Source organism: Dermacentor andersoni, chromosome 3 (assembly GCF_023375885.2).
Source record: "Dermacentor andersoni chromosome 3, qqDerAnde1_hic_scaffold, whole genome shotgun sequence".
NCBI classification, from domain to species: Eukaryota; Metazoa; Arthropoda; class Arachnida; order Ixodida; family Ixodidae; genus Dermacentor; species Dermacentor andersoni.
Window position 1 is genome coordinate 116,532,936 of NC_092816.1, and position 23,818 is coordinate 116,556,753.

At 46.8% G+C, this 23,818-nt stretch overlaps 1 protein-coding gene across 2 annotated transcripts in view; it reads left to right on the plus strand.

Moving 5' to 3' along the window:
• The window catches only part of LOC126539210 (uncharacterized), a 215,220-nt gene that overhangs the window by 127,626 nt on the left and 63,776 nt on the right, over positions 1 to 23,818 (plus strand). The window contains exon 2 of one of the 2 annotated variants that reach the window (XM_055074783.1): positions 23,433 to 23,758. In XM_055074783.1, coding sequence (XP_054930758.1) covers positions 23,433 to 23,758 — 326 coding nt within the window. Of the gene's footprint in view, positions 1 to 23,432; positions 23,768 to 23,818 lie in introns of both variants that reach the window. The other variant, XM_050185963.2, reaches the window with a different exon arrangement.

The following is a 23,818-nucleotide window of genomic DNA, read 5'->3' on the forward strand; positions in this document are numbered from 1 at the left end:
AAGCTGATGGTAATAGCTTTTGCTGGGACAACCACAGCACCGGACGAACACTTCATGTTTGTGGAACCATCAGTATAAATGTGTTCACTGTCCGCGTACTTCTCGTGCAGAAGAAGCAGAGACAGTTGTTTCAGCACAGGCGACGACAGTTCACACTTTTTCCCGATTCCTGGTACACTGAGATGGACTGTGGGGCTGATAAGACACCAAGGGGGTATCGATGGTTTAGATGCAGCGGTGAAGCCCGATGGAAGTTTGTCGTTGTATTTGATGATAGTTTTAGAGAATGATGATTGGTGCCTGTCTGAAGGTAGTGCTGCAAGGTGGTGATAGGTGGCACGTGCAAAATGTCTGATGTGCGTTCTCAGGGCTTCCACCGTAATGTGAGTTCGCATTGGGTGGTCCCGAGCAATCGCAAGAGTTGCCTCTGTTGACGTGCATCTGGGCAAACCAAGGCAGACTCTGAGTGCTTGAGCTTGTGCTGCCTGCAGAACACGAATATTTGTCTTGCAGGTGTTGGTCAGTACAGGTAGACTATATCTTAGAAAACCGAGAAAGAGAGCTCTGTAGAGTTTAAGCATTGCGTCTACTGACATCCCCCACGTCTTTCCTGTCAAGTATTTAAACACCTGGGAAGTTGCTGTCAGGCGCCGTTTCATGTAGGCCACGTGCGGGCTCCAACAGAGGTCTCGGTCAATAATTACGCCAAGGAATCTGTGGGTTCGGACATAGGAAATGGTACGCCCATTGATTGAGATGATATAAGGCGTCATCGGTTTGCGAGTAAATGCTACTAGTGCGCATTTTTCTGGTGATATGCTGAGACCCTGTTTACACAAGTAGTTCGCTGTCAAAGTGGCCGCTCTTTGAAGTCGCGCACGTATCTGAGGACGTGTGACTGGCGAAGTCCAGACACAGATGTCGTCAGCGTATATTGAAATTTTGATGGTAGTTGGCAAGTATTCAGCAAGTCCAACAAGAGCGAGGTTGAATAGCGTCGGGCTGAGAGCAGCGCCTTGAGGAACGCCCCTGCTGGTATAGCGTCGCGTAGTTGGGCCATCGTCAGTTAACACAAAGAATGATCTTGCAGATAGGTAACTTGCAATCCACAAAAAAACTCGACCACCTAGGCCAACCGTCGCAAGGGCGTCGAGAATGGCCTCATGTAATGCGTTATCGTATGCCCCTTTCACATCTAAGAATAAAGCTGCAGATATACGCTTACGGGACCTTTCGTGCTGGACATATGAAACGAGATCAACTACATTGTCGATGGAAGAGCGGTCACGTCGGAAACCAGCCATGGAAATCGGATAAATCTTGTAGTATTCAAGGTACCATTCCAGGCGGCCAAGGATCATCCGTTCCATTATCTTTCCTACACAGCTGGCCAGCGCTATTGGGCGGTAAGAGGTGAGTTCTAATGGGGATTTGCCCTGCTTTAAGAGTGGCACCAGGCGGCTTACTTTCCATTCGTCAGGAACAATTCCCTCCTGCCATGAGGAGTTGTAAAGGCTCAACAACTCTATCCGTGCGGACTCTCCGAGATAGCACAAGGCCCGGTATGATATACCATCCGGACCCGGAGATGATGAGCGCCTGCAGAGAGCTAGAGCCGCTTCGAGCTCCTCCATTGTAAAAGGAAGGTCCATGCGGCAATCACGGGAATGGGGGACGTCAGCTCGGGCTGGAGGATTTGGACGAGTCGCTTGGTCTGCGATCCGTGCACAAAAGTCTTCTGCGACATCGATGTCTTGCCGCCCTTGGAAAAGCGCTAGCGCCTTGAATGGGAAACGCCGTTCCGGAAGGCAACGCAGACCTTGCACCGTTTTCCAAATGTGAGACAGTGGCTTGCGGGGGTCGAGTTTCTGGCAAAACGTTGCCCAACGTTCCGACGCTAATCTGTCCATACGACGCTGAATCTTCTTTTGCATCCTCCTGGCTGCCCTAAGGTCATGGATTGATCTTGTACGCCGATATCGACGTTCCGCCCGGCGACGAAGCGCTCGAAGTCACTCTAATTCTATGTCGAAGTCATTTCGCGTGGAAGAGATCGTCATCATGCGAGTGGCGTTTTGCATCGTAATTTTAATCGTTTGCTCTAACCCAGATGGTAGGCCCTCGCGGCAGGCATCTTCCATCTCAGATTTGAAGTTGGCCCATTGAATCGTCCGAATGGTACTCCGTAAGCCTGATCTAGACGACAAGCCTTTGATGTTCAGATAGGTGGGAATGTGGTCACTCCCATGTGTCTCAATGTCTGGAAACCACTTCACACATCTGGCGAGAGAGTTGGAGACGAAAGCAAGGTCGAGGCAGCTGCCGTATGCCACGCCTCGAAGAAAGGTGAGGCTACCATCGTTCAGGAGAGTAAGGCCATAGTTGTGGGCGATGCTTGCTAATCTTCGTCCTCTTGCATTTGTCCTTGTACTTCCCCATGCTGGATGGTGTGCATTGAAATCTCCTATGATGACCCATGGGGCGGGACAAACACTCAAGATATCCGCAAATCTTTTGGTATCGAAATTGCTGGAAGGCGATATATACACGCCTATGAGAGTAAACAAGAGTTTGTTCTTTTTAACGGTGATGCATATATATTGATTGTCGTCGTGGGGCGCAATTGGTTGCAAAACATAGGTGAGTTCACGACGAACAAAAATGATGATTTTGCTGCATGCACCATTTGTTGATGACATGGTAAATTTGTATCCTGACAGTCTTATTGATTTCGACAAGTTGGGCTCACAAATGACGATGAGTGGAAACAGATTGGTGTACACAAACTGACGAAAATCTGAAATTCGGGATTTTAGCCCTCTGGCGTTCCACTGGATGACGGACGCTGCCTTGACTTCTTTCAGGAAGGATGGGGTATGGGTAGCCATCTTTCTAGTTGAGGGATGCAAGCACTGGGCTTAAGGCATCCAGCACTTTAAGTGCGTTTTGAGCACAGGGTGTCCCGATGTCGACTAAAATTGCTCGAATGGCCTCCATGAGAGAACGTAGCATCGAGATGACTTGGCGGTCTGTTTTAGGTGAATCATCCATGGCCGGAGAAGGATCAGGTGTGGCCCCGACCTTCTGAGGTTCCTTCGCAAGGGAGCGGCTCGGTACGTAGGCCACTCCTCTAAAGATAGAGTCTTTTCTGCTTCCTTCGTGGAAGTGGTGGGCCTTTTCGCGGCATCACTAACTGCCACCGCAGTGGAGTGGGTACTGTGACTTCGCGCATGCGCCTTCTTCGAAGACGTACGATGGCGCCTACGTCGACGCCGACGCCGGACTACTTCGGCTGCCTCCCTGTGGGCCGAATTGACTCTCGCCATTTGCTTGAGAACCGCGCGCTCCCTCTTGATGCGGGGACAGTCCTTCGACGAGGCCGTGTGAGGGCCGCTACAGTTGACGCATTTCAGGACCGTGGCACCGCAGGCCTGTTCTGCATGAGGTTCAGCGCAACGGGGACACAGTAGCGAGTTGGGACACACGCCTTTGACGTGTCCTAGCCTGAAACACTGATGGCATTGAAGCGGCTTCTGGATGAATGGTCGAACCGGATGTCGGAAATGTCCGACTTTAACGTGGGATGGGATACAATCCCCCTTGAATATTACTTTTACGCAGCGCGTATTCCCAAGACGGCGCACTTGCGCAATGATCGTGCCTTCGTATGCCGGCTTGATGAGGCTAGGTAAGTCATCATTGGGAATGGCAATGTCAATGTCGCAAATCACACCGGCTATGGATGTGTCGTCGATCGGGATAAAGGGGCGCATTTGGATTCCGTCTAGCTCTGTGATTTCTTGAAGTTTTCTAAGCGCACTCGCGTTGTACACGTCTATGGCGAGTATATTCTTGCGTGGATTGATTCTTATGTCTTTAATTTGATCGGGCACCGCACATTCCAGAAAAATGGATAGGGCTTGCCTGTTCAGCAATCGTAGGTTGCTTGACGGTTCTTCCGGCATAAAGATGATGAAGTGTGGCCAGCGCGCAGGCCTTGACTTCACAGTCGTTGTGCTCGCAGGAGTTGACGGCGCTGTGTTGGCGATTTTTCTCCTCGCCCTCTTACTCCGGACGGGTATGAAGCCGTCGTCGGATGAGTCGTCTTCCGACATAGAGTACAGCTCGGTGTCTTCGGTGTCACTGGGGGAGCCAACTCGCTTCCTTGCGGTTGACGGCCGTGATGACTTCTGGCCAGCGGGCTTCTGGCATGCTCCGCGTCCATGGCCGCAAGACGGGGAGGCGAGGCACCTCGAATAGCGAAGATTTCACCAAAAATTCACAGAGCACAGAAACAAGTGTTCTGCCAAGAAGACACTTCCAAAGTGCCAGGGAGGGAGGTCATTAAACCTTAGGACTGAAAATACTGTCAGGCAGAGGATCGCGGTAAAAATTACATTTCCTCGTGTGTCAGCAGAAAATATACGGCTTCATTAAGGCTGAACCAACAGCGCGTGTTCGCTCCATTTGTTCCTTTCTATCAGTCATGGTATGAAAAAAATATTACCATAGCGTCATCCCGGTTGTTGCATGTGGAGCACATGTATCACTTTGTTGCCGCACGCGAAGGCACTTTGGCGCTCGGAAGGACAAGCACGCATGTCAACTCCCCTGTACCCATATTTGCATAACAAAAACGCGTGTGGCCGATGTTCTATCAATATAAATGTTTCCGGGCACAGTTACGCATGTCGACATGAAATAAGCTTCTACGTAGCGATAATGCTATTTCACTCGGAATACCATTTATCATGAGGTCACAACAAACGCAAAGGTGCTTTGCTACGCTATCTCATGAAGATTTCGACCAAATGGGCTTCCGAGCGCCCTACGTTGGTATTTTCTTTGCTGTCAGCAGGAATAATGAAATGCTCTCGGTAGATGGGTGTCTTTCCAGCGTGACCTATTGCAATTACTACAGGCATCTTTCGGGCAGATTCCTATAAAATGATTCAGCACTGACTGAATGTGCACGACAATGTTGCATGTGACTGTTTGTTCTGAGAAACAAAATAATTAGGCGCAGTTCTTGCAGGCGATTTGGTTTCTGAATTTCCGGTTTCAATATGAACAATCAAGCATTTGGATTTTGCATCAACTTTGAAATTTTTACTAAATCCCCCCAAATTCGCACACACGGGAAGACGGGTTCTCGTGGAATAAGTTTCAGAGGCTTCCGCACAGATTTTTAACGGTCAAATTTCTGCAAAAATAAGGAGCTGTATAGTACACAAGGAGCGTGGCTTTTCCATCCTGAAGCAAGCTCCCGTGTGCCGTTAACATTTGTCAATAGCGCTGTTTTTCGTTTTCTGCACAGTCAATGAAGGCAGTCAGAGCAGTTAGCCGAAAGCAGTCCTGCCTATACTCTCTACGCTTTCACTTGTTCAAGGTCTTATTATCGAACAACTGCAAGAATGAGATACTCTTTTCAGTTATTTTCTCGTTAGAAAGCATCACACGTGCACGGCGTATCTTTGTGCCTTTGATTACTACTGGTAAAGGACAGCTTCTTGAAACGTCTCGTAAGCGAAACACAGTACAAGCCGGGAACAGCTTATGGCAGCTGCAGGAGAAAGTGCTGCAAACAGCGTTATTATTCTCTCTGGCGGAGGTATCCAATTGGATCGGAATATCAATGCAGCCTTTCGAGAACTTAAGTAGTACAAATTGGTGTCACTTCTTTTGACGGCGCATGTATACGGGAGAATGGATAAGAGCAGAAAAAGGTACTTGTGTGAAATGAAAAGGCCATGAGGGGATGCAGTATAGTGGCAATGTTCTGCACACGGTGTTCTTCACTGAAGCTATACAGCACCTGCCACTTCATTTCGGCGGCACCTTTGCCCGAAGCCCCGCGAATTTGTTTAGACCAGAGGCCGTACAACAGGAAATAACCACGGCAAGCAAATGCAGGAATTCTGCGCTCTCTGGCTTGCAGTTCTGTGCTTGTTAACACAAACAACATTGACAATAACAACAGATTGCCAGCATTGCAACCCGTCACGAAGACAGAACACATCCAGAGAGCTAAGGTGAGGACGAAAATTCCTTTTTTTTTTCCATTCTGTGCTAGAGCATGGAATTGGACAGCCGGATTGAGTAAGAGATGTCCTAGCGAGATTGTGGCGTGGGCAGCGAACCGGCAGTGGTCTGCGTTGCTTGGGAGCCACAGGGAAGAGATGAACTCTCAGCGGGGGCCGAGGCTGTATCAGCGCTAACCGAGCGTGCGAGCGAGGCCGGGAGCGGGCCCACCGGTAAGCCCATGTGCCGTCCATCCAAGGTTTTCCACATTTTTACCACTGCAACTGCAGCCGTTTGCTGACACATAAGCAAGCAGGCAGTAGAAGAGCGGTGCTCTTCGGGTAATCGCCAGGATTCTGGCATCGTCAAAGCTGGCCCGGAGAAGGTGTGGCAAAGGAAGAAATAAGCGCCAAGGCTGGGAAAGCATCGGCAAGAAAAGCAAGCGCCTCCGTGCAAGGCGCTAACGTGCAGTATTTAACAGGAGAGATTTAGAACGAGGCAGCGAACGAAGCAACGAGAAAGGAGTGGCGCACCCGTGAGTCGCCATATTTACTCGCCTTTCAACGCGTGTTTATCTGCTCGTGAGAAAATGCAGTATGCCTCTACGTATCGAGCTGGCTACCGCCACTGTGACGTTTACAGTGAGAGTGGTTATGGAAGCTTCCTGAGAAGCAAGGAACCCGTGGAGTCGTTATCGTTAGATACTCTTGTGTTCGTCGTGTCTTATGACCCCTCCACGTGTACTTATTTATATTTCCGGGTGACCGTCGTTCACTGGCTAACAAATGGTAAATGTTATCGCCCAGCGCACGACGCCCATTTCCGTATGGGAAGTTTTTCAAATTTTACAGCTGTGTCGATCTGTTTACACAGTCACCGAGCTTTGTGTAATCAGGTTGCATGCGCCACAGGAATAGCGGTGCACATTCGAGAAATTACGCGAGCGCAAGCGATTGCGCTGGAATTTTCGACGAGGGATGAATAGATAGCCGACGCGTCCGATCCGCACATCACTTTTGGCAGAATGGCCAGTGTGGTCAGCGCTATCACTGTGTTATGTACTACTTGCTTTTCTGGGCACAGGCTTGCCCAGTAAACAGTTAGCTCTGTGATTTTCGATGCGCCACTGTGGTTCTTCCCCTGTCTCGACAACGCGACAATGGGCCTTTGTGTCATATAGCTCACAGATTTGTCTCTTCTATATTCAACAAAGTTCAGGCGCTGTCCCTCTAGAGGTAGCTCGCAATTCTTCATCCTAGAAATATAGGGAGTTTAGCGAGTCACTGAAGTTTGACAGCCGTAGACATTCAATTAAATCCTAATCCCATGGCGTGCTAATCGACAGAACAAGAGTACTGGCGCATGTGGAGGCACTTGCTTGCTTTTTTTCTCGTGCATCACAGAGTTATGGTCCGTACCTGGGCTTCTCGTTGTCTATAAACGTGAATTGACACTACTATTGCCTTAAGAACCGTGCACGATGGATCGAGAATGTTATACATTTCGCCTGCAACGAGTAGAACCCGCCGTGGTTGCTCAGTGGCTATGGTGTTAGGCTGCTGAGCACGAGGTCGCGGGATCGAATCCCGGCCACGGCGGCCGCATTTCGATGGGGGCGAAATGCGAAAACACCCGTGTACTTAGATTTAGGTGCACGTTAAAGAACCCCAGGTGGTCGAAATTTCCGGAGTCCTCCACTACGGCGCGCCTCATAATCAGAAAGTGGTTTTGGCACGTAAAACCCCATAATGTAATTGTAATTGCAAAGAGTAGAAGCGACGGGAATAATTCAGCAAATGCTGTTATCAGGGTCAGGAGAACAGATACTGTGCTTGAAGACTGCAGGTTCACCTACGGCAAGCAACACCCCTCCCGCTCCTCCTCCTTATTTGCTCCTCCTCCTCCACCGTTTTGTTAATGAATGCTGCTCTACGCTTTACCCCAAGTCCGGTAATTTCTCGATTTCCCACTAACTTCTAACCCAGAAGGTCTGAATTACTGGCACAAAAAAAAAAAAAGACACTTTAGCGCCTTTACGTCAGTGAGGCTTCCCTCTTGTCCCGCCACCCCCCTTTCTATATATTTAAACACCATATGTAATTATAAAGGGCTCGACGCTATCCGATGATATGCCAAATATTCTTAAGCTGCACAGGGAGACGCACTGTTCGTTGTCGAAAGATGGCTAACGTAGTACAAGACCTGCTCTGTTCCTTACAACGTTACCAGAATATAAGACTGGCAATGAAGCAGGCTCAATTCTTAACACTTGTGCTGGTGCGTATGCAAGGTATGATTATACTGAATGGCTTTTCTAACTGATACGGGCCACAACTACTTTGCTGAAGCGTTCTTCAAGGCAGTCCTTGCTTTCACTCTAAACAAGTTTAAAATTTAACGGTTCGCTGCTGGAATGGTTCATGGTGGAATGGAAAGAGAAAGGCTTTCCATTCCATATTTCCATATATTATTCAAGGGCCAGAAAGCAATGCGTGGTTGGAGCGTTGTTTGATTAACGAGCATGTGAGTTTGTTAGTACAGGAACTCAGGCCTTCATAAAGAGCACACCTCGTCCTGAGACAGCTACGAATTCCAGGATAAGAGAGGGTTGCAAGCTGCCCCTCCCCTCCCCCTCATTTAAAGACTTTGGCGGTAAATATCTTGTGCTGTTAAAATTGGGTTGTTGCGTCGATTTTGGAACATATATGCCTGTTCAACTATACAGTCCTACGCCTAGTATACCTATATGCAACCTCTGGACCAAACAAGTGCAGAAAGGCAGAATGACAGTTAAGTTCCAGAATTTGAAAACCCGCACGTAAAGCCAAGTACTCTTAAACAGAAACAGTCATTACGACATAACAACCACGAAACCCGACATTAACAAAATCATTCTCCAAAAAAATGCATCGCTTAGCTTTCTCACTGTCGAAAATTTAATATAGAAATGTTTCATCACTGTCTGACATTTAGAAGCTTGCTTGGAAGGAGGCGCAGTACTGTTGAAACCAAGGCAACATGGGCCTAATGGCGTAGCACTGAAGGTTACAAGTAGAAAAAAGCACAGGTTAATGGTATTGCAGTTGCTTGCAACATTCCTTGGAATATATAGGATACGCTACGTCTTTTCGACGCTGTTGTCAACTAGTGCGATTGGTCTGAATTGATTACCTCACGTGCTTGCATAACATTATAACACTCATTTCATAATTAACATTTTATATTTGAACCAAGAAATGACAACATATACGTTCAGATGTATTACGCTAAACAGCCTGTTTCCGTTCTTGTGCTGTAAAATAAAAAGAATTTTGCATTTTTAAAAAGATTTTACAGCTTAGCTGCTTCTGGTAGCAAGCACACAAGCATGCACGAACGCGTTTCATTCTGGCTAGTCTTCCCCATCATAGCCTACAGGCATCCCTGCGCTAATTTAATCTTGTAAATGGCGCAGAGGTTACCTGTCCTGACTAAATGTTAAAAGTGAAAAGCTTCGCGATTTTACACCTATATTTCACGAAATATTCCGAGCCTGGAGCTTCTGTGCATTGTGCTCCGAACAGCGGTGCTCTGGCGGAGCAATTGTCCTCACAGACTAGCTGGCTAACATTGTCTGCAGCAACAAAAGAACCATAACAGATCGCCAGCATAATACGAAAACCATTTTTTAATAGCTACATCCGTCATAACTTTGTACTATTTGTCTTTTCAATCTGTTTCTTAGCTTGCTCACTTCGAGTAGCGAGTCCCCATTCAGAACGCTGCCATATTAAACCCTGAGCAGCTCAGCGGTTTTCTGCCAACGTTATGCGAAAAAGAATCTGCTCCAAAACTTAGTTATAGCAGCAACGTCACTGATGCGCGGCAAAGTTACTGAGCCACAACCGAGCAGACAACAAATGCATGGTAACAAAACCAAGAGAATTCAACCGAATGCCCCGTGCCCTGATCGAAGCCCCCCTTCTCCCTTCCAAAAGAAAGTATAAAAAGAACTGCAGGCGAGTCTTGGAAGTGCGCATCCCACAGACCCGCGAAACCGAAAGCTCGCATGGCGACAGAATGCTAACACAAATATAAAGGGGCTTACGAGAGAACAGAGCGAGCGTGTCAGGAAAGAAGTGTACCAAGCGTTATCTCGGGGCTTCGAAAAGACCAGGTGAAGTAGACACGCCCCAGTCGTTCGGCAATCACATCAGCGTCGACCTTGTTTGGCGGGCTCCTGCTGCGTAAGACCAGACGAGACGCGTCGACGCGCGGCAGCGCCACTACAATGGCTGGGTGCGAATCGTTTCTTTCTCTTGTGCCGGGTCATGCTTTCCAGGATAAGCCTGCCCATCCCTGGCCCGCTGCAAGACTGTTCTGGCGCGACAGCGGTGGGAGTGCTGGGGAGACAAGAAGGCACGTGTCTTGCCGCCCGCTTTTGAATCCCTCGGTTTCACATGTCCCGTTTAGGTCACTCCTATTTTATTCTCGTTATCAGTAACCATCAATTTTATTTCCGTTTAGCACTCCACAGCCAGGAAGGGCAGCTATTGTTCATGTCGTCAGACCTGTATCGTCAAACAGCCTGAAGGAGCGGGTGGTAAAGCAAAAAAAGAAGGAAAGAAGAAGAAGAGTAGAACGCAAATACCTAAACCACTTCCACAGCTTTCGATATTTCATTCAGTAGGATCGCCAATCAGACTGGCGAATTTCAGTAAACCGAACGCACCGCCAGGGAAGGAATGCGTTTTCATAATTCTTGGCTCGTATGCTGATGCTTCTTTTTGTTATGTGGTATTTAAGAGATGATGTCGCCTTTGATTTACGCCGGCTACTCCTTTTCACATAGGGTCTAAAAAATCCTAATAAAATAATTATTGAAATCATAATAAGGCAAATTACAGTCATGTAAGTACAGTATAAGTGAAAGGCATCTATAAATCATGAAACCACATAGTCCATTTAAATAAGTACACTAATGCCACGCTAAAACTAAAAGTCAACTCAAAAACACAGTAACAAGAAGTCTAGTCACATAGCTGCAGTAAAGTCCTGTCACATAAATAGACTAAAATCAGGACACATAAAAAAGCACGGATTAGATTCATATGAAGATACATAAAACCAGGCATTGGTTTGACCTTTTACCCTGAATTTACAGACTTCATCGAAAGCGTAAACGGTTCCTTAACATCTTCGAATTGTCAGTTCCTCCTAATCATTGGGAAATCTTTTACCCAGTCACGCTCCCTTGTTCGTTAGGTTATTCCAGAATCAGTGGGCGAGATTACTTGCATCAACTGATCACCGAAGACACCCTGCTCCGTCATATATCTGTGCGACACATAAAACAAAGAAACCTTCACTGCAGAAAGTGCCTGAAATTCGAGGCTAACTGATTTCTTTATTCAACATAGCGGTTGCTAGAGTGAATGAATTGCACGAGAAATAAAAGAAGACAGAAAAAAGTCCGTCGTCCGCGCTACTAATATAGAGTACGTTGTGTATAAACAGCATTAGAAGGAGTCTGTTGACTGATGATGAAGTGACCAGCAGCATTGATTGATTTTTGAAGGAGACATTGAGGAACAGGATGCTCTTGCTGAAGGCCCGCACAGTTAAAAAAAATTAAATACAGTAACGTTTTCGGCACATCAAACTTGCTCAGTGTACGGAGATCCATGACAGCAACATATTCCGTCCTCACTGTCGTTTATGTTGAACAGCAGCAAACCATAACACGTGTTGCTGACAGAGGTCGTAAACCATGCGAAAAAGAGCACCTGCGAAACTTCGCTAGCACATGCAGGCAAGCGACGTTCGGCGGCGATGTGAATCAATAAAGGGTCGTGTAGTAGTGGTGCGTCTTCCTTCCTGCTTGTCTGGCATCCGTTTCTCAAGCCACGGAGAATGTATGTTTTAGAAAAAAAAAAAGCAAATACGAAGAAAGCGAAACTCGGTGGGGAGCGCCACGGTTATCCGCCGTTCACTCGAGCAGCTGGAAAGCACCAGCAATCATTCATCACTCGCGATGGGCAATAGGCATATCGAGCGTTCGTCCAGCGATCGGGAAGATATTCTGACGTGGGCTGTAGAACGATGATAGACGTACAACTTTCGGGTGAGGCGAGGATATAGCTCTTCCTCTCAGCTGATGTTTGATAGCTCTAACTTCGGTCGCATCAATCACCTCTTGCAAAATGAACATTCGTATGTATGTATGTATGTATGTATGTATGTATGTATGTATGTATGTATGTATGTATGTATGTATGTATGTATGTATGTATGTATGTATGTATGCGTGTCTTAAAGGAAAGTTATTCAAATAGCCACAGTTGAGTCGCATTTCCAAAAAAATGGTTGACGTCCATCGTAATTCATTATTAGTATTATTAGCACTAGTAGTATAAGTATTATATTATTTTTGTTATTAGTGTTAGATTATTAAGTTCTTTGTAACATAAAAGCTGTCACAGAGAGGATAAAGCAGACCCAGCTGGCAACAGCAACCAGGAGTTGTACAATACCAACCGGCTGTAGGAGGGGAAAGGGCACATCGACAAATGATAAAGAGTGAAGAATAGAAGCGAAATTAAGAGGGACTGGGCATGAGTGACACGAAGAAAATAGAAAAAACGAAACAAAAAACGCCACAGAGCACACACCTACGAACCGAAGGCATTCTTTTTTGCTTAACCGCGCTATTCTTATCTAGGGTACAAAGCGGACCTGCGCCTGATTGATTTCCTCTCCTTCGCTTTGTTTCTCTCCTGTGTTCTCATAACAGTTACTAAACAAAGCTTCTCTCTTGAGAATTCATTGTGGTCTATGGATTGAACCCGGCATCCCCACCTTCTCTATGTCACCAAGTGAGCCAAGCAACGTTTAGACTTTTCGTTTACTAATTTGCCATCGCGCTAACATCTGCTTAGCTGCTCGTTCTCGCTAAACGAATATAACTGTTTGTTTTGGGCGTGCGCAATGCGGTGTTTGTCCAATGTAAAACATATTCAACTGGCGAAGCTCCTGGATCTCTGTAACGTTGAACGATTCGAATATGTTCTAACTCCAATCTCCTGACGTCAAATTTACGCAACCGCGGCCGCAATCATCGGGCGAATACTCGCAGCGTTGTTTGAATAGGCCAATGAAACGTTCTCCTCGTTTAGAGGAGGTCAGTTTTTTTTTTTTTTTGCTTTCCAAACGAATAGCATTATACCTTCCTAGGCAGATTTTTCTTATCTAATTCGTAGACCGGAGGTGAGGAGAATGCACTAGGAGAGAGGATTTCGGTCAGGCTGGGCTGGCTCAGTGAAAGCAGATAACCTGATGAGGGAGTGGTGCTAACGTCCGCGATTGGCCCTCTTTCTCGTTGCTTAGCTTTCGGTGTCTGGTAGAAAATCGAGTTGGCGGGCAATGGAAGGATAAACACGCAGCTTAAACGTATCCTCAGCGAAGTAAATTTGGCATAGCCATGTCGTGTAAGTGCTGAAAGGCTCAACAACGTTATAGTGCCACGTAATTTTTTTTTATTTTTCCCAAGTAAATCAATTCTCCCCGGAGCTGCGAGACGCCCGTGCCAGAGCGATATGTGGGCAGCCATCTTCTATTCATTTAAGAATTTGTCAGTCTCCAGCTATACAAAACAAAAAAAAAAATCAGGTTTGTTCGGCATAAAAATGTATTGTTAATGCATCGACATAAATGTGACGCAGTGAGCTTTCCCGATTTTGTGACTTAGCACGACAGGCGGGCGAAGTGGGCGCAGCCCGAAAACTTTTGAACAATTACTGCGGGCTTGTGCTGAAAAAGGCGTAGATTGGAAACGGTTATTTTTTTTTCGTTAGGTCTAATCATGCATACTCAGTGTGTACATGTCATATCCGATGCGAAGTTTTCGTGGTTTTTCTGACGTCACGTGACGCACCAGCGAAGTGGGGGCGGCCCCCCCAAAAATTTTCGCTAATCCTGGAAGGCTGATTGCATAAATGTAATGGAAAAGTTTGGAATAGATTGACGTTTTAGCGCCCCTGAACAGAGCTTCTAATTATTATAATAATCGCTTCTAACATTTGCTCACTTTGCTTTCGTCGCACAATTACTCACACAGTGAACCGCAGAACGTTGTGCTATTTACGCGCCGAATCAAAGCCGGCTTCGAGTGGCTGCATCATTCATGTGCTCCATTTACTACTCAGTAGCGCATACGTCATACTGCTTACAAAGCACGTGACATGTGCCATAGCATGAAACACGCATTGTTCATCTGACATTTCCGACTACCAGGCAAATGCTAACAGATATACATTCAGCATGCCCAAATACCACATACTTCTGCCAGCGCTAAGACATCACAAAACGGTCCACCAACCAGTGAAACGCCCCCTAAAATTATGAAGGACTTGAAGTGCAAGTAAATTCATTGGTATTTGGTTCCCATTGTTTAAGTGACGCTGACATGGATAGAGAGACAAGGATATTGGGCCATGTCCTCGGCCTTAAGTAAATTTTTTAAGTAAATATTTTTTTTCCTACTCTCAAAATAGCCACTTCCATATATTTTGCAAAACCTTATCTTAATTTATATATAGAAGCCTAAGAAACGAGTGACTAATCTAAGTTTTCTGGTGTTGCAGCGCTATTCCTGACTGCAATATCATCAAGCTAAGAAAGAAAGAACTGTAGCCTAATGCTTAGTGACAAAGAAATAATTAATGCAACGTTCTCAATTGGGGGAATCAAAGATTCACTGATTACGCAAAATATTTATCAATTTGGGAGCGGTTCTTGGATAAAAAAATGCCCACAGCGGTTCTTCGTATCTAGAATTGGACGCACTGAAAGTTAATGGTTGCGATGACTACGCATGCCAAACCAGTACAACTGCATTTGTTTATACAGTTCGAAAAGAAACAAGCGAAGTTCAGGAAATTCCTTTATTAAGTTAAAGTGTTTGCCCACACATTCAAATTCAATTTCGGATAGTTTTCGCATTCCCAAATAGACCAAGCAGGCGAGGCATGAGATTAACAAATCCTCAGATACCCGGCGGAGACGGCTCATGCAATCCTGAGCGATAAGCGAGATGGCGTCGTCATGTACGCGACTCGATGGTGATGACATCGAGGGCAATGATTGGGAAATCTGAGGACAACTAGAAAATTCACGCGACCCGTGTTCCGTGTAGTCATTTCCAGTAGACGCACTTTCTCTCTGCGTAGCCACGCTCATCACTAAACACAAGCGAGCTTCTAGATTTAAGTAAACAAACATTGCACCACCTACTGAAAGCTCGACGGCTTACAGACGAAATTCAATTTAACGTTTGGGCTTCCACTTACAGCGCAAGCGCGGATAAGGCCGCAAGGGGAGCCACTACAGCCAAGTCGGTCGACGACGGCGGCATCTGCTTCCACGATGCCGTCGGAGGAGCTGCATCCTTAAGTGGCCAATAAAGCAAGCTGGATTAGAGGAGACAACGACAGCACCTCTATCCTGGCGCACGGTCGGTTATGAGAACGCACAGAGTGCCGAAGCGAAGAGACAGGAGAGGGAGTGCCCCGCGGTAATAGAAATGAGCGGGAGGTGCCCCATAGCGACTTGAGAAAATCGGGAAGAAGTGGAGGAACAAACGTGGGGGAAGGGAGAGCATGACGAGGGACGTTGGGTGCGGCTGGTTGCCTGCTTGCGGCTGAAGAAACGGGCGGCGCGGAGGCGACACTGCATACGCCAGCAGGCTCGACTACTCATTCACTCCTCGCTCTGCTGTGGCTGCTATACCGGACGTTCTTGCATATTCATGAGCCAGCTCCGAGTACTACGCCCGCGCTACGGTCATTTCGACAACGCGTCTTTCTTTTTCTTTTTTGTCTCTCTCTCTCTCTCTCGTGCCTTTCCTCGGCGCATTTCTCACCGTACTCACATTCAGTGCTTCCTTATCGGTTTCCTTCGAAAACTGCGTACTTCCCGTGAACTTCGACCACACAAGCACGTCACTCTCGATGCGGTTTCTGATAGCTCTGTGGCGGACGGAAAGTCGTTGGCACTTACAGCGTGTCACACAAACTTGGGTGCGCGGAATATGACACGTTGCGGGAACGAGTCGCTCGCGCGTGTTTCGACCCATGTGCACTCACTCTTCCATCGTCAGTGAACATGCACACCACTGCCTCTAGCTCGGCGCATCAACACTGGCCCTAATGGGTCCGCGAGAAACCGGCTTGTCATTGGGCTCCTGGCTCTTCAATGTTTCACTGTCGGCAAGATAGGACAGCGTTGAAATAGAGTGTATATGCAAGTCGGCAGCAGTCGACGGGGTAGCCGTGCTCAGCCCGAGAGGCACTACATGATTTCTTTTGTGACGCGAACTGTGAACGTGTTGCAAAATTTATTTTTCATTCCGCCAGGATCTCTTAAGGCGTAACTAATTCAATTTAAAGTCTAGACAGCCGTTTTCTTTTTTTAGAGAATAAGAGTGGCTAATTCACTGCAGCACGCGCCTGCTGTAGAAGATTAGATGATCGAATTAGTAGATAGATCAGGCTGGCGCATCCAAGAATTTCGACTGCTGAAAGCGGCATGATCAAGGCCTTTATTCTCGAAAACGTCTTACGCTAGAATTGTTCGTAAGAGAAGATGTAAGGTAATTCTGATGCTGGACATATTATTAGCGAAAGCGGCCAGTCGATGGCAAAGAACCCTTACAAACGAAAAACATCGTGAATTCGACCCCTGATCCTTAGGATGCCGTCGAGAGTTGCTTCTTCGGTTAGACCAATGCCGATGTGCGATGGAATCAGTTGTCGCTGAGCACCCGAATTACCGGTCGGGCTATCCTTCTAATATGAGTGTTTAGAGCTGTGCAATAAATATTAGGAATTGTCGTTGCGCGCTTCCTTCCAGTATACGGGCGCACTCTATGCGATAATTTATTTTTCTGAAAAAGAGAGAGAGAGAGAGAGAGGAAAGGGGAAAGGCAGGGAGGTTAACCAGAGAAAAAGATCCGGTTGGCTACCCTACGCTGGGGAGAGAGGGGAGGGGGAGGTAAAGTGGTAAAAAAGTAGAGATAAGGAAAGGAAGGAGAATAGACACACGATCACAGTCGGTCACTGTCACTGAATACTGTCATCGCACAGCACAGTGACACTTGAAGCACTGTCAACACCTGTTCAGGCTACAGCCGCCTGTCCAATTCTGTCGCCCTCAAGAACCGCAACAGTGCACTCGTCGCCCTCTGCTGCGAAGGCTTATGATGGCGGTATATTAAAATAAGTTCCTCTGAAAGATTTCACAGCACTGTGTTAGGACAGCTAGCGGCAAGATGTTAAAATTTGAACGACCGGCTTTCGTTCCCATACGACTTCGATTTGAACGTCACAGCTCATTTTAGGTGCGCCGTGAATGTCACCCTACGAGGATTAACGTATGGCTCGCCATAGAACAGCATACTGCAAGCAGTAGGACATGTTCCTAGCATCATCGGGTGGGGAGCGCTCAGTGTTGATTTAGAACATTCACCTTATCCTCCAAAGTAAGGACAATTGAATAACAAAGACATTTTGAATTGCTCCTTCTCCCAAGCGTAGCGAAATGCGTCAAATATAGGAAGCTTTGCGCCTTGTTCGCAAATTGCCGATTGGAAATAATAAATAAATAGGTGCATACATTCGCATCCTTTTATCGAACCATCGCTTTGTGTAAGTTGTCACAGCGTCCACAGCAGTGTCGATTGGGACATGCTCAAAATTTGGTCAACAATCAATATACTGCATTGTAGGGTGACGAAATCAACCGTGTGTAGCAAGTTATCAAGCCGAAACATCCAAATTGGTGCTATTTTGTCGTTCTTGAACACGGAATCGCAAGTCCCCGCAGAAAAGAACAATAGGAAAAGAAGTTATGTAGAGGTGAAATTTGAAACTCTTCTACATCTACGCTATATATCGGATGTCGCCCCTTTAAAATGCTACAAATTTATTGCATCTACTTTTGTTATGTGCACTTCAGGCCACAGCTTTCAATGATGCATAAAAGATCAAAATTCCTTCCAACACATTTCTCTTTTGCTAAAGCAGCATTTGTTAGGAGCTGTGTAATAAGAAAACCGCTCTCCTCGTAGCTCAGGGAGACCATTGGGAAGAATCGACACTAATGTATGCATGAATGAAGATGTGGTTACTTGTGATTAGATTATTTCATTTTTCAATGATAAAAAAAAACTGCAACTAACTTAAATGAAATTTGCGAAATTTTGCTTTATTTCTTGCAGGCGCCCGATTAAGTGCTGTAATCAAACACGACTCATTCACTTCCCTGTAGACCATGACAATACGCAGTAAAATGTGAAACCACGTCGCTGAAGGGCGAACCCACTGGTGAAATTCGTCTAAATTGTTCGTGACTTGCTGAAGCGAAATTGAAAATCAGGACGCAGGGTATGACGCTCACTCTACTTGAGCAGTCCATTAGCGAGGGTTTCACTCAAAGGCATTGATAAGGCTCACAGACACCGCCCTCTCGAGATTGCTAAATCTGTAAAGCGACATCTTTTTTATTGGTCCGTAACCAGGAGAAGAGCCTTATTCACTCGGTAAAAAGCTACAACTTCAACTGACTACCATAGGCTTAAGAAGTTGCCCTTCTCTCTCCTTTCCTGTCCCAATAGTCATCCACGCGCGCAGCCCCGTACCGTAGCCGCTGCTGTATACACGTTGCGCTCACTTAACGCCTGAGCGGTGCGAGCGTACTCGGAAATGCTGTGCGTCGTGGTTTCGCACGCGAGACGTCAGAAGAACAAACCACGGAGCAAACCAACCCTCACCGGTCAGTCCGAATGCGATGCGATGTTCTTACGCGGCATATTCTCGCACATGTTCCCACACAAGTTTCACGAGATTGCGCATTGGTAGTACGCGCACATACGTGTTTTTTTTTTTTTTTTTTTTTATCAACGCAATGTTCGCTTGAGCACAACCCACGTCTACCCGCACCTGTGGACAAAAAAAAAGTGATTTTTTTTCTACAACGAACATTATTCTGTGAACGAACAGTGGTCCCACGAAACACAAAGCGTTTGGTGGAGCGCAGAAGATACGTTTTCATCGACCCACGATGACACTCACTTCGCGCAGCTTGCTCGCACTTCGAGCTTGTCCGAATATAGATCGCCATCGAGGCTTCTTTTGATCACATGGATCCTCGCAGGTCCATTGCGTTGCACACGCGAGAAAGATGGACGGTGCCGTAAACACAAAAGAATAAGAAATTGGGCTCGTTTCATCTCGGACTCTCAATGAGTCGGGCTTCGTGGCGACCACGTTGTCGTCGAACCTCTTCCATCAGCGCGCATTCGTCTCTCTACGGTCGATTAATCGGTGCCACGCCGACAGCTACTTGTTCTCTGCGTCGTGTAGAAACCCTGAAAGCAACGAAGACGGATAGCATCGAGCAACGCACGTACCATCATTCCTCAACGCGGTATCAGAAACAGTCGAGCACATGTATACTGGACGCCCGACCGCGACCGCGTTCGCATGTGGCGAGGCGGCACAGCATCCTGCACACGAAATCACACACGCGCCCAAACGCACAGGTGCTCGAGCGAAGTCCAGGACAAGACGAAGAGCAGAAGAGTCTGAGAGCGGGCGCCGGCCTGCATTGAATCTATGTGCACGGGACAACAGGCGAACCGTGTAGTACATTTGTTTGCCTCGCGCTTTTTCGTACCATAACCGGCGTCCCCGATAAAGAAACTCGGCGCCGTCGCACGAAGGCGCGAGACCAGGGTGTCCCGCCGGCGTCTTTGTCATCTCGGCAACGGGACGAGCTGCAGCTGCAGCAAGTTCGGCCACGGCGATTACTTCGTTGTGTGTGTTTGCGTGCGCCCGACGTTGTGTGTTTTGAATTGCCTGCTCTCTCGTTTCTTTTGTAGTTGTTCGGGGTGCGAGTAGTTTCTCGTGCGGCGAAGCAGCGAGCCCTTACGCATCACTTGTTAGGACGGCGGTCGAGGTGCTTTCATCGCGTGGGAAAGGTGCCAGAAGCGCGCACACAACGTCGGTGTCACACAAAGCGGCGTGTCGTAAGATCGGCATGCCTTCGTTCGAGCGCCTGCCACCAATACCCTTTTCTGTTTACTCTCATTTCTTTTTAAGAATCTTACTCACATCGAAGGTGCTTTGCTAAGAGGACATGTGCGTCACAAGAAGGCCACTGCATCTTTATTCATTTACACCTGATCGAGATATTATGCATATTTTCAATCTGTCTGTACAAAGAATTCGTTCCGCTATCAACGGCCAACTCCTGCACGTTCAGCGTCTGAAGTTCAGATAATAATCTTCGCGAAGTGTGGATGAGGCTTCAACCTGTTCGGACCATCTGTTATGGTATTGAGTTATTTGTTCGGACAACTGATGAATTTCGTACAGATTAAAAGCTGAATGTCCCCTTTAAAACATTTGTTTCCTAAGCTCATTGCGCGGTCCTTTGCCACTCGTGCAGGACACAGACCTATAAGTGGCATTACTACTTTGTCTTCTACATCGTGATTCTAGTTAAGAAGCAGATGTCATGGTCGTGTTGTCCTAATATGTATATATGAAGAGACTTGTGTGGACTCCTTCACTCCTGTCACCACCTTACAGTTACTGCACTGTGCGCTTGTTGCTCGTGCCCGTAGACGAGACATTTGTTGTGCACATGTGTTCGTTTGTGTATCGTTCCTTCCTTGAAATATTCTTCTTTCTTTTTTATTTTTGCTTGCGTAACGAATCTGATTTTTGGGATAGCCGGCTTTTATGATGGAAGAGGCCTGGAACGCCAACATCTTGATTTTCTTTCTGAGGAATGATATCATGCAAGCCGGGCATTCATGCCTACTTTGCAAACAGAAGTACCTGGTACACTGCACCATTGCACAAGTTTAACCCTGATTCATGCTCCAGTGAAACAGTTTGTGCATTTAGTATGGCAAAATAGTTCACTGGCTAGTCGGTCTGTAACATGAGTTTGACTGCTCCGAAATACCTGCGTGCATGGTTGGCAAAACAATATTGCTGCACAAGAACGAAAGCATGCTGAGTTCTGAAAGTACTTGCATTGTTTGCGGCCACTTCTTCGAGACAAGCTATTGGTTGTAGGGATGTTCCACATTGTTTACGGCAAAGAAAAATGAGATCTTTCGTCCATGGGGAGTTAAAGACCAAATCATGGAGTTTGGAAAAATTGACCTGGCTAACGTTACTGTATTTTTCTCAGCAAGTCCATCTATATATATATGTAGATTACACTTAACTGAATAGAATATACTGCAAGCATGTTTACGATTAAGTCAATGGCATTAAAGATGGCATCAATATTTGGGCACCTGTCCGCCTCTGTGGCCTAGTGGTCATGTCCTCGTACGCTACTCTGTAAAAAGTAGTGGGTTCTATTTCCTTCGCGATTTTTCTGTTCGGTCTCCGGCACAATGCAAACATGCCCGTCTTATAAAAGTTTGAATGAACGTCAAAAATCCCTCGATATGAAAAATAACCCGAAATATTCCAGTAATGTCGTCGTTCAGGCGAATCAGCGGGACGTTATAGAGAGCAAATTATAATTTTTCTTAAAGAGCCTTAGCCTGTCGCAGTCTTTTGCTACTTACTGGTACACCGTCTTATTGGAACCGTGGACAACAGTGGAAGCGCTGGTAACGGCATCCCGCGACGCTCTGTCCTACCACAATGCATCTTAAACGTTTTTGCACTGCGTCAGTGCTCTCACCGAAGGAAAAATAAACCATACCGTGCTTCACGTTAACATGCTTGTCGATACCGACGCTTTACGCCAGAACTGAAGTAGCATAATGTAGATGACTGCTACCATGTTCACTACAGTGTTAGCTTTGTCTCTTCCGTGGTTAACCTCTACGTCATGAAATGTCGCTATGATCCTCTTTTTTTTTTTTTTGCTGCCGACAAGCTGAAATTCTCTAACAATGTTTTCCAATCGTCTGCTTTTTCACTTGCAAAATGAGGCGGCCGCTAAATCAATGAAAAATATTACCGGGCGGGAAAAGAAGGCGCCAAATAGTGACGCAGTAAAAGCCACACTCTGTTCGCATAATCTGTCATAGCGTCATTGCTGCCCTTTATACGAGACTAATATTTTCTTCATCACCTTCGACACATTCTCATATTTTTCAGAACGTTGAAAATATGTCACATTGCCTGCCTGGTTGATACTCCGGTCCATTGATTTCTTGCACGGTCCGTTCTTTGCCATTATTCAAGCGCACTCTGTCTGCAAGCATTGTGAATGGAAAGAAAAAGGGTTGGCTGTTCCCGTGTGTTTTTTATTGATTTTCTTGAAATTTGTGCTCACTTTAGTTGCTTTAACGCACTCATTATTTTATTTTTAAGAGCCAACGGACCGTGAAAGAGTGTAATTGTTGCTAGACGTCTTCATCATGTTCGTGCGGAGAGATTCTTTTCACATTATGGCTTGTTTTGTTCCTCGTCTTCTATGCTCTTTTCTTCCCAGATCTGACTGTTCAGCAAGACAGTTACTCTAATTTCTCTGTACTTTCTCACTATACACCAGGAAAGCAGGCCAGCTATGCAGGCTTCCCTTACTTTCATTCTTCTTGAAAAATGTATAGGTTGGCGATTGACCTAACGCCAAATACTGCAAAAAAAAAAGGCTGTGTTCAGACAGCTGTGTGATCCTAAACAGACGAGCATTTTTGAAACTGAAGCTTTCTTGGCCTTTTCCCTGGGTTGTGCACGCGGTCGTCATGTTTCTTGCCGAGTACGTTGCCTGTTTAGCACGAAATTTTCACCGGCAAAGTAGCGCCAGTGAGAACACTTCCAGTCTATGTAATAGCAAAATAGATCCCTACACAAAACCAGTACATACGTTCTTGGTTCATAGGTATGCTCTGGCTGCGGCATTTCACACTATGTAAGAAGTAGCAGGTCCAATTCCCTGCCGCGACGGCCACATTTAGACGGAGCCGAAATGCAAAAGCGCTCGTGCAGCAGGCGTTGGCGAGCACGTTAACGAAGCCCAGACGGTAAAAAATATGTCAGAGTCACCCCCCCCCCCCACCCCCAACTCTTTTGCGGTGCATCTCATAATTAAACCGTAATTTTTGGCGTGTAATACCCCAGAATTTAGCTAACCTATTAGGTATTTTTAATGCAGACATACATCTCAATGAAACAGGGCACGAAATTAAACGACTTCTGATATTTCCTTCAGTTTGTTATAACTGAGCTACCCCAATGCAGGGCCATTCTTTACGTGCCAATTGGCATATTCTGTAGGGTATACGACACTGTGGATATTCTCATTGCAAAGAGTGCAACAGAAAAACGCGCGAGCAAAGCTGGAAACGTCGTTTTCGAGCTCATGCAACACATTTTGTTTGTTTTTTTGTTTTACAGGAGGTGCGTGGTGAGGGGCCAGGAGGCGTCTCGGCTCCTGCGTCGTCTTCGTCCAAGGGAGCTCGCACGCTGGACAAGTTGAGCGGCGGCGAGTACATCCGCGGTTTGGGCGGCCGCCGGCGGCTCGACAAAATCAGCGGCGGCGAGCTGCTGCGTTCGGCCGACGACGCCGAGCTCCTGCGCGAGCTCGTGCTTCCCTACGCACTGCGAGGAGTGCCTGCCTCGTCGCACGGCTCGGGGTCTCCCCGAGGCCTGGACAAGATCGGCGGGGGCGAGTACATCCGCACGGCTGGGGCTTTTCCGCCTGGCGCTTCGCCGGCAAAAAGGCAAGCTGCGTGCGTATCGACAGGGATTCTCACGCCATTCTGTCCCGGCCATCTCGTTTG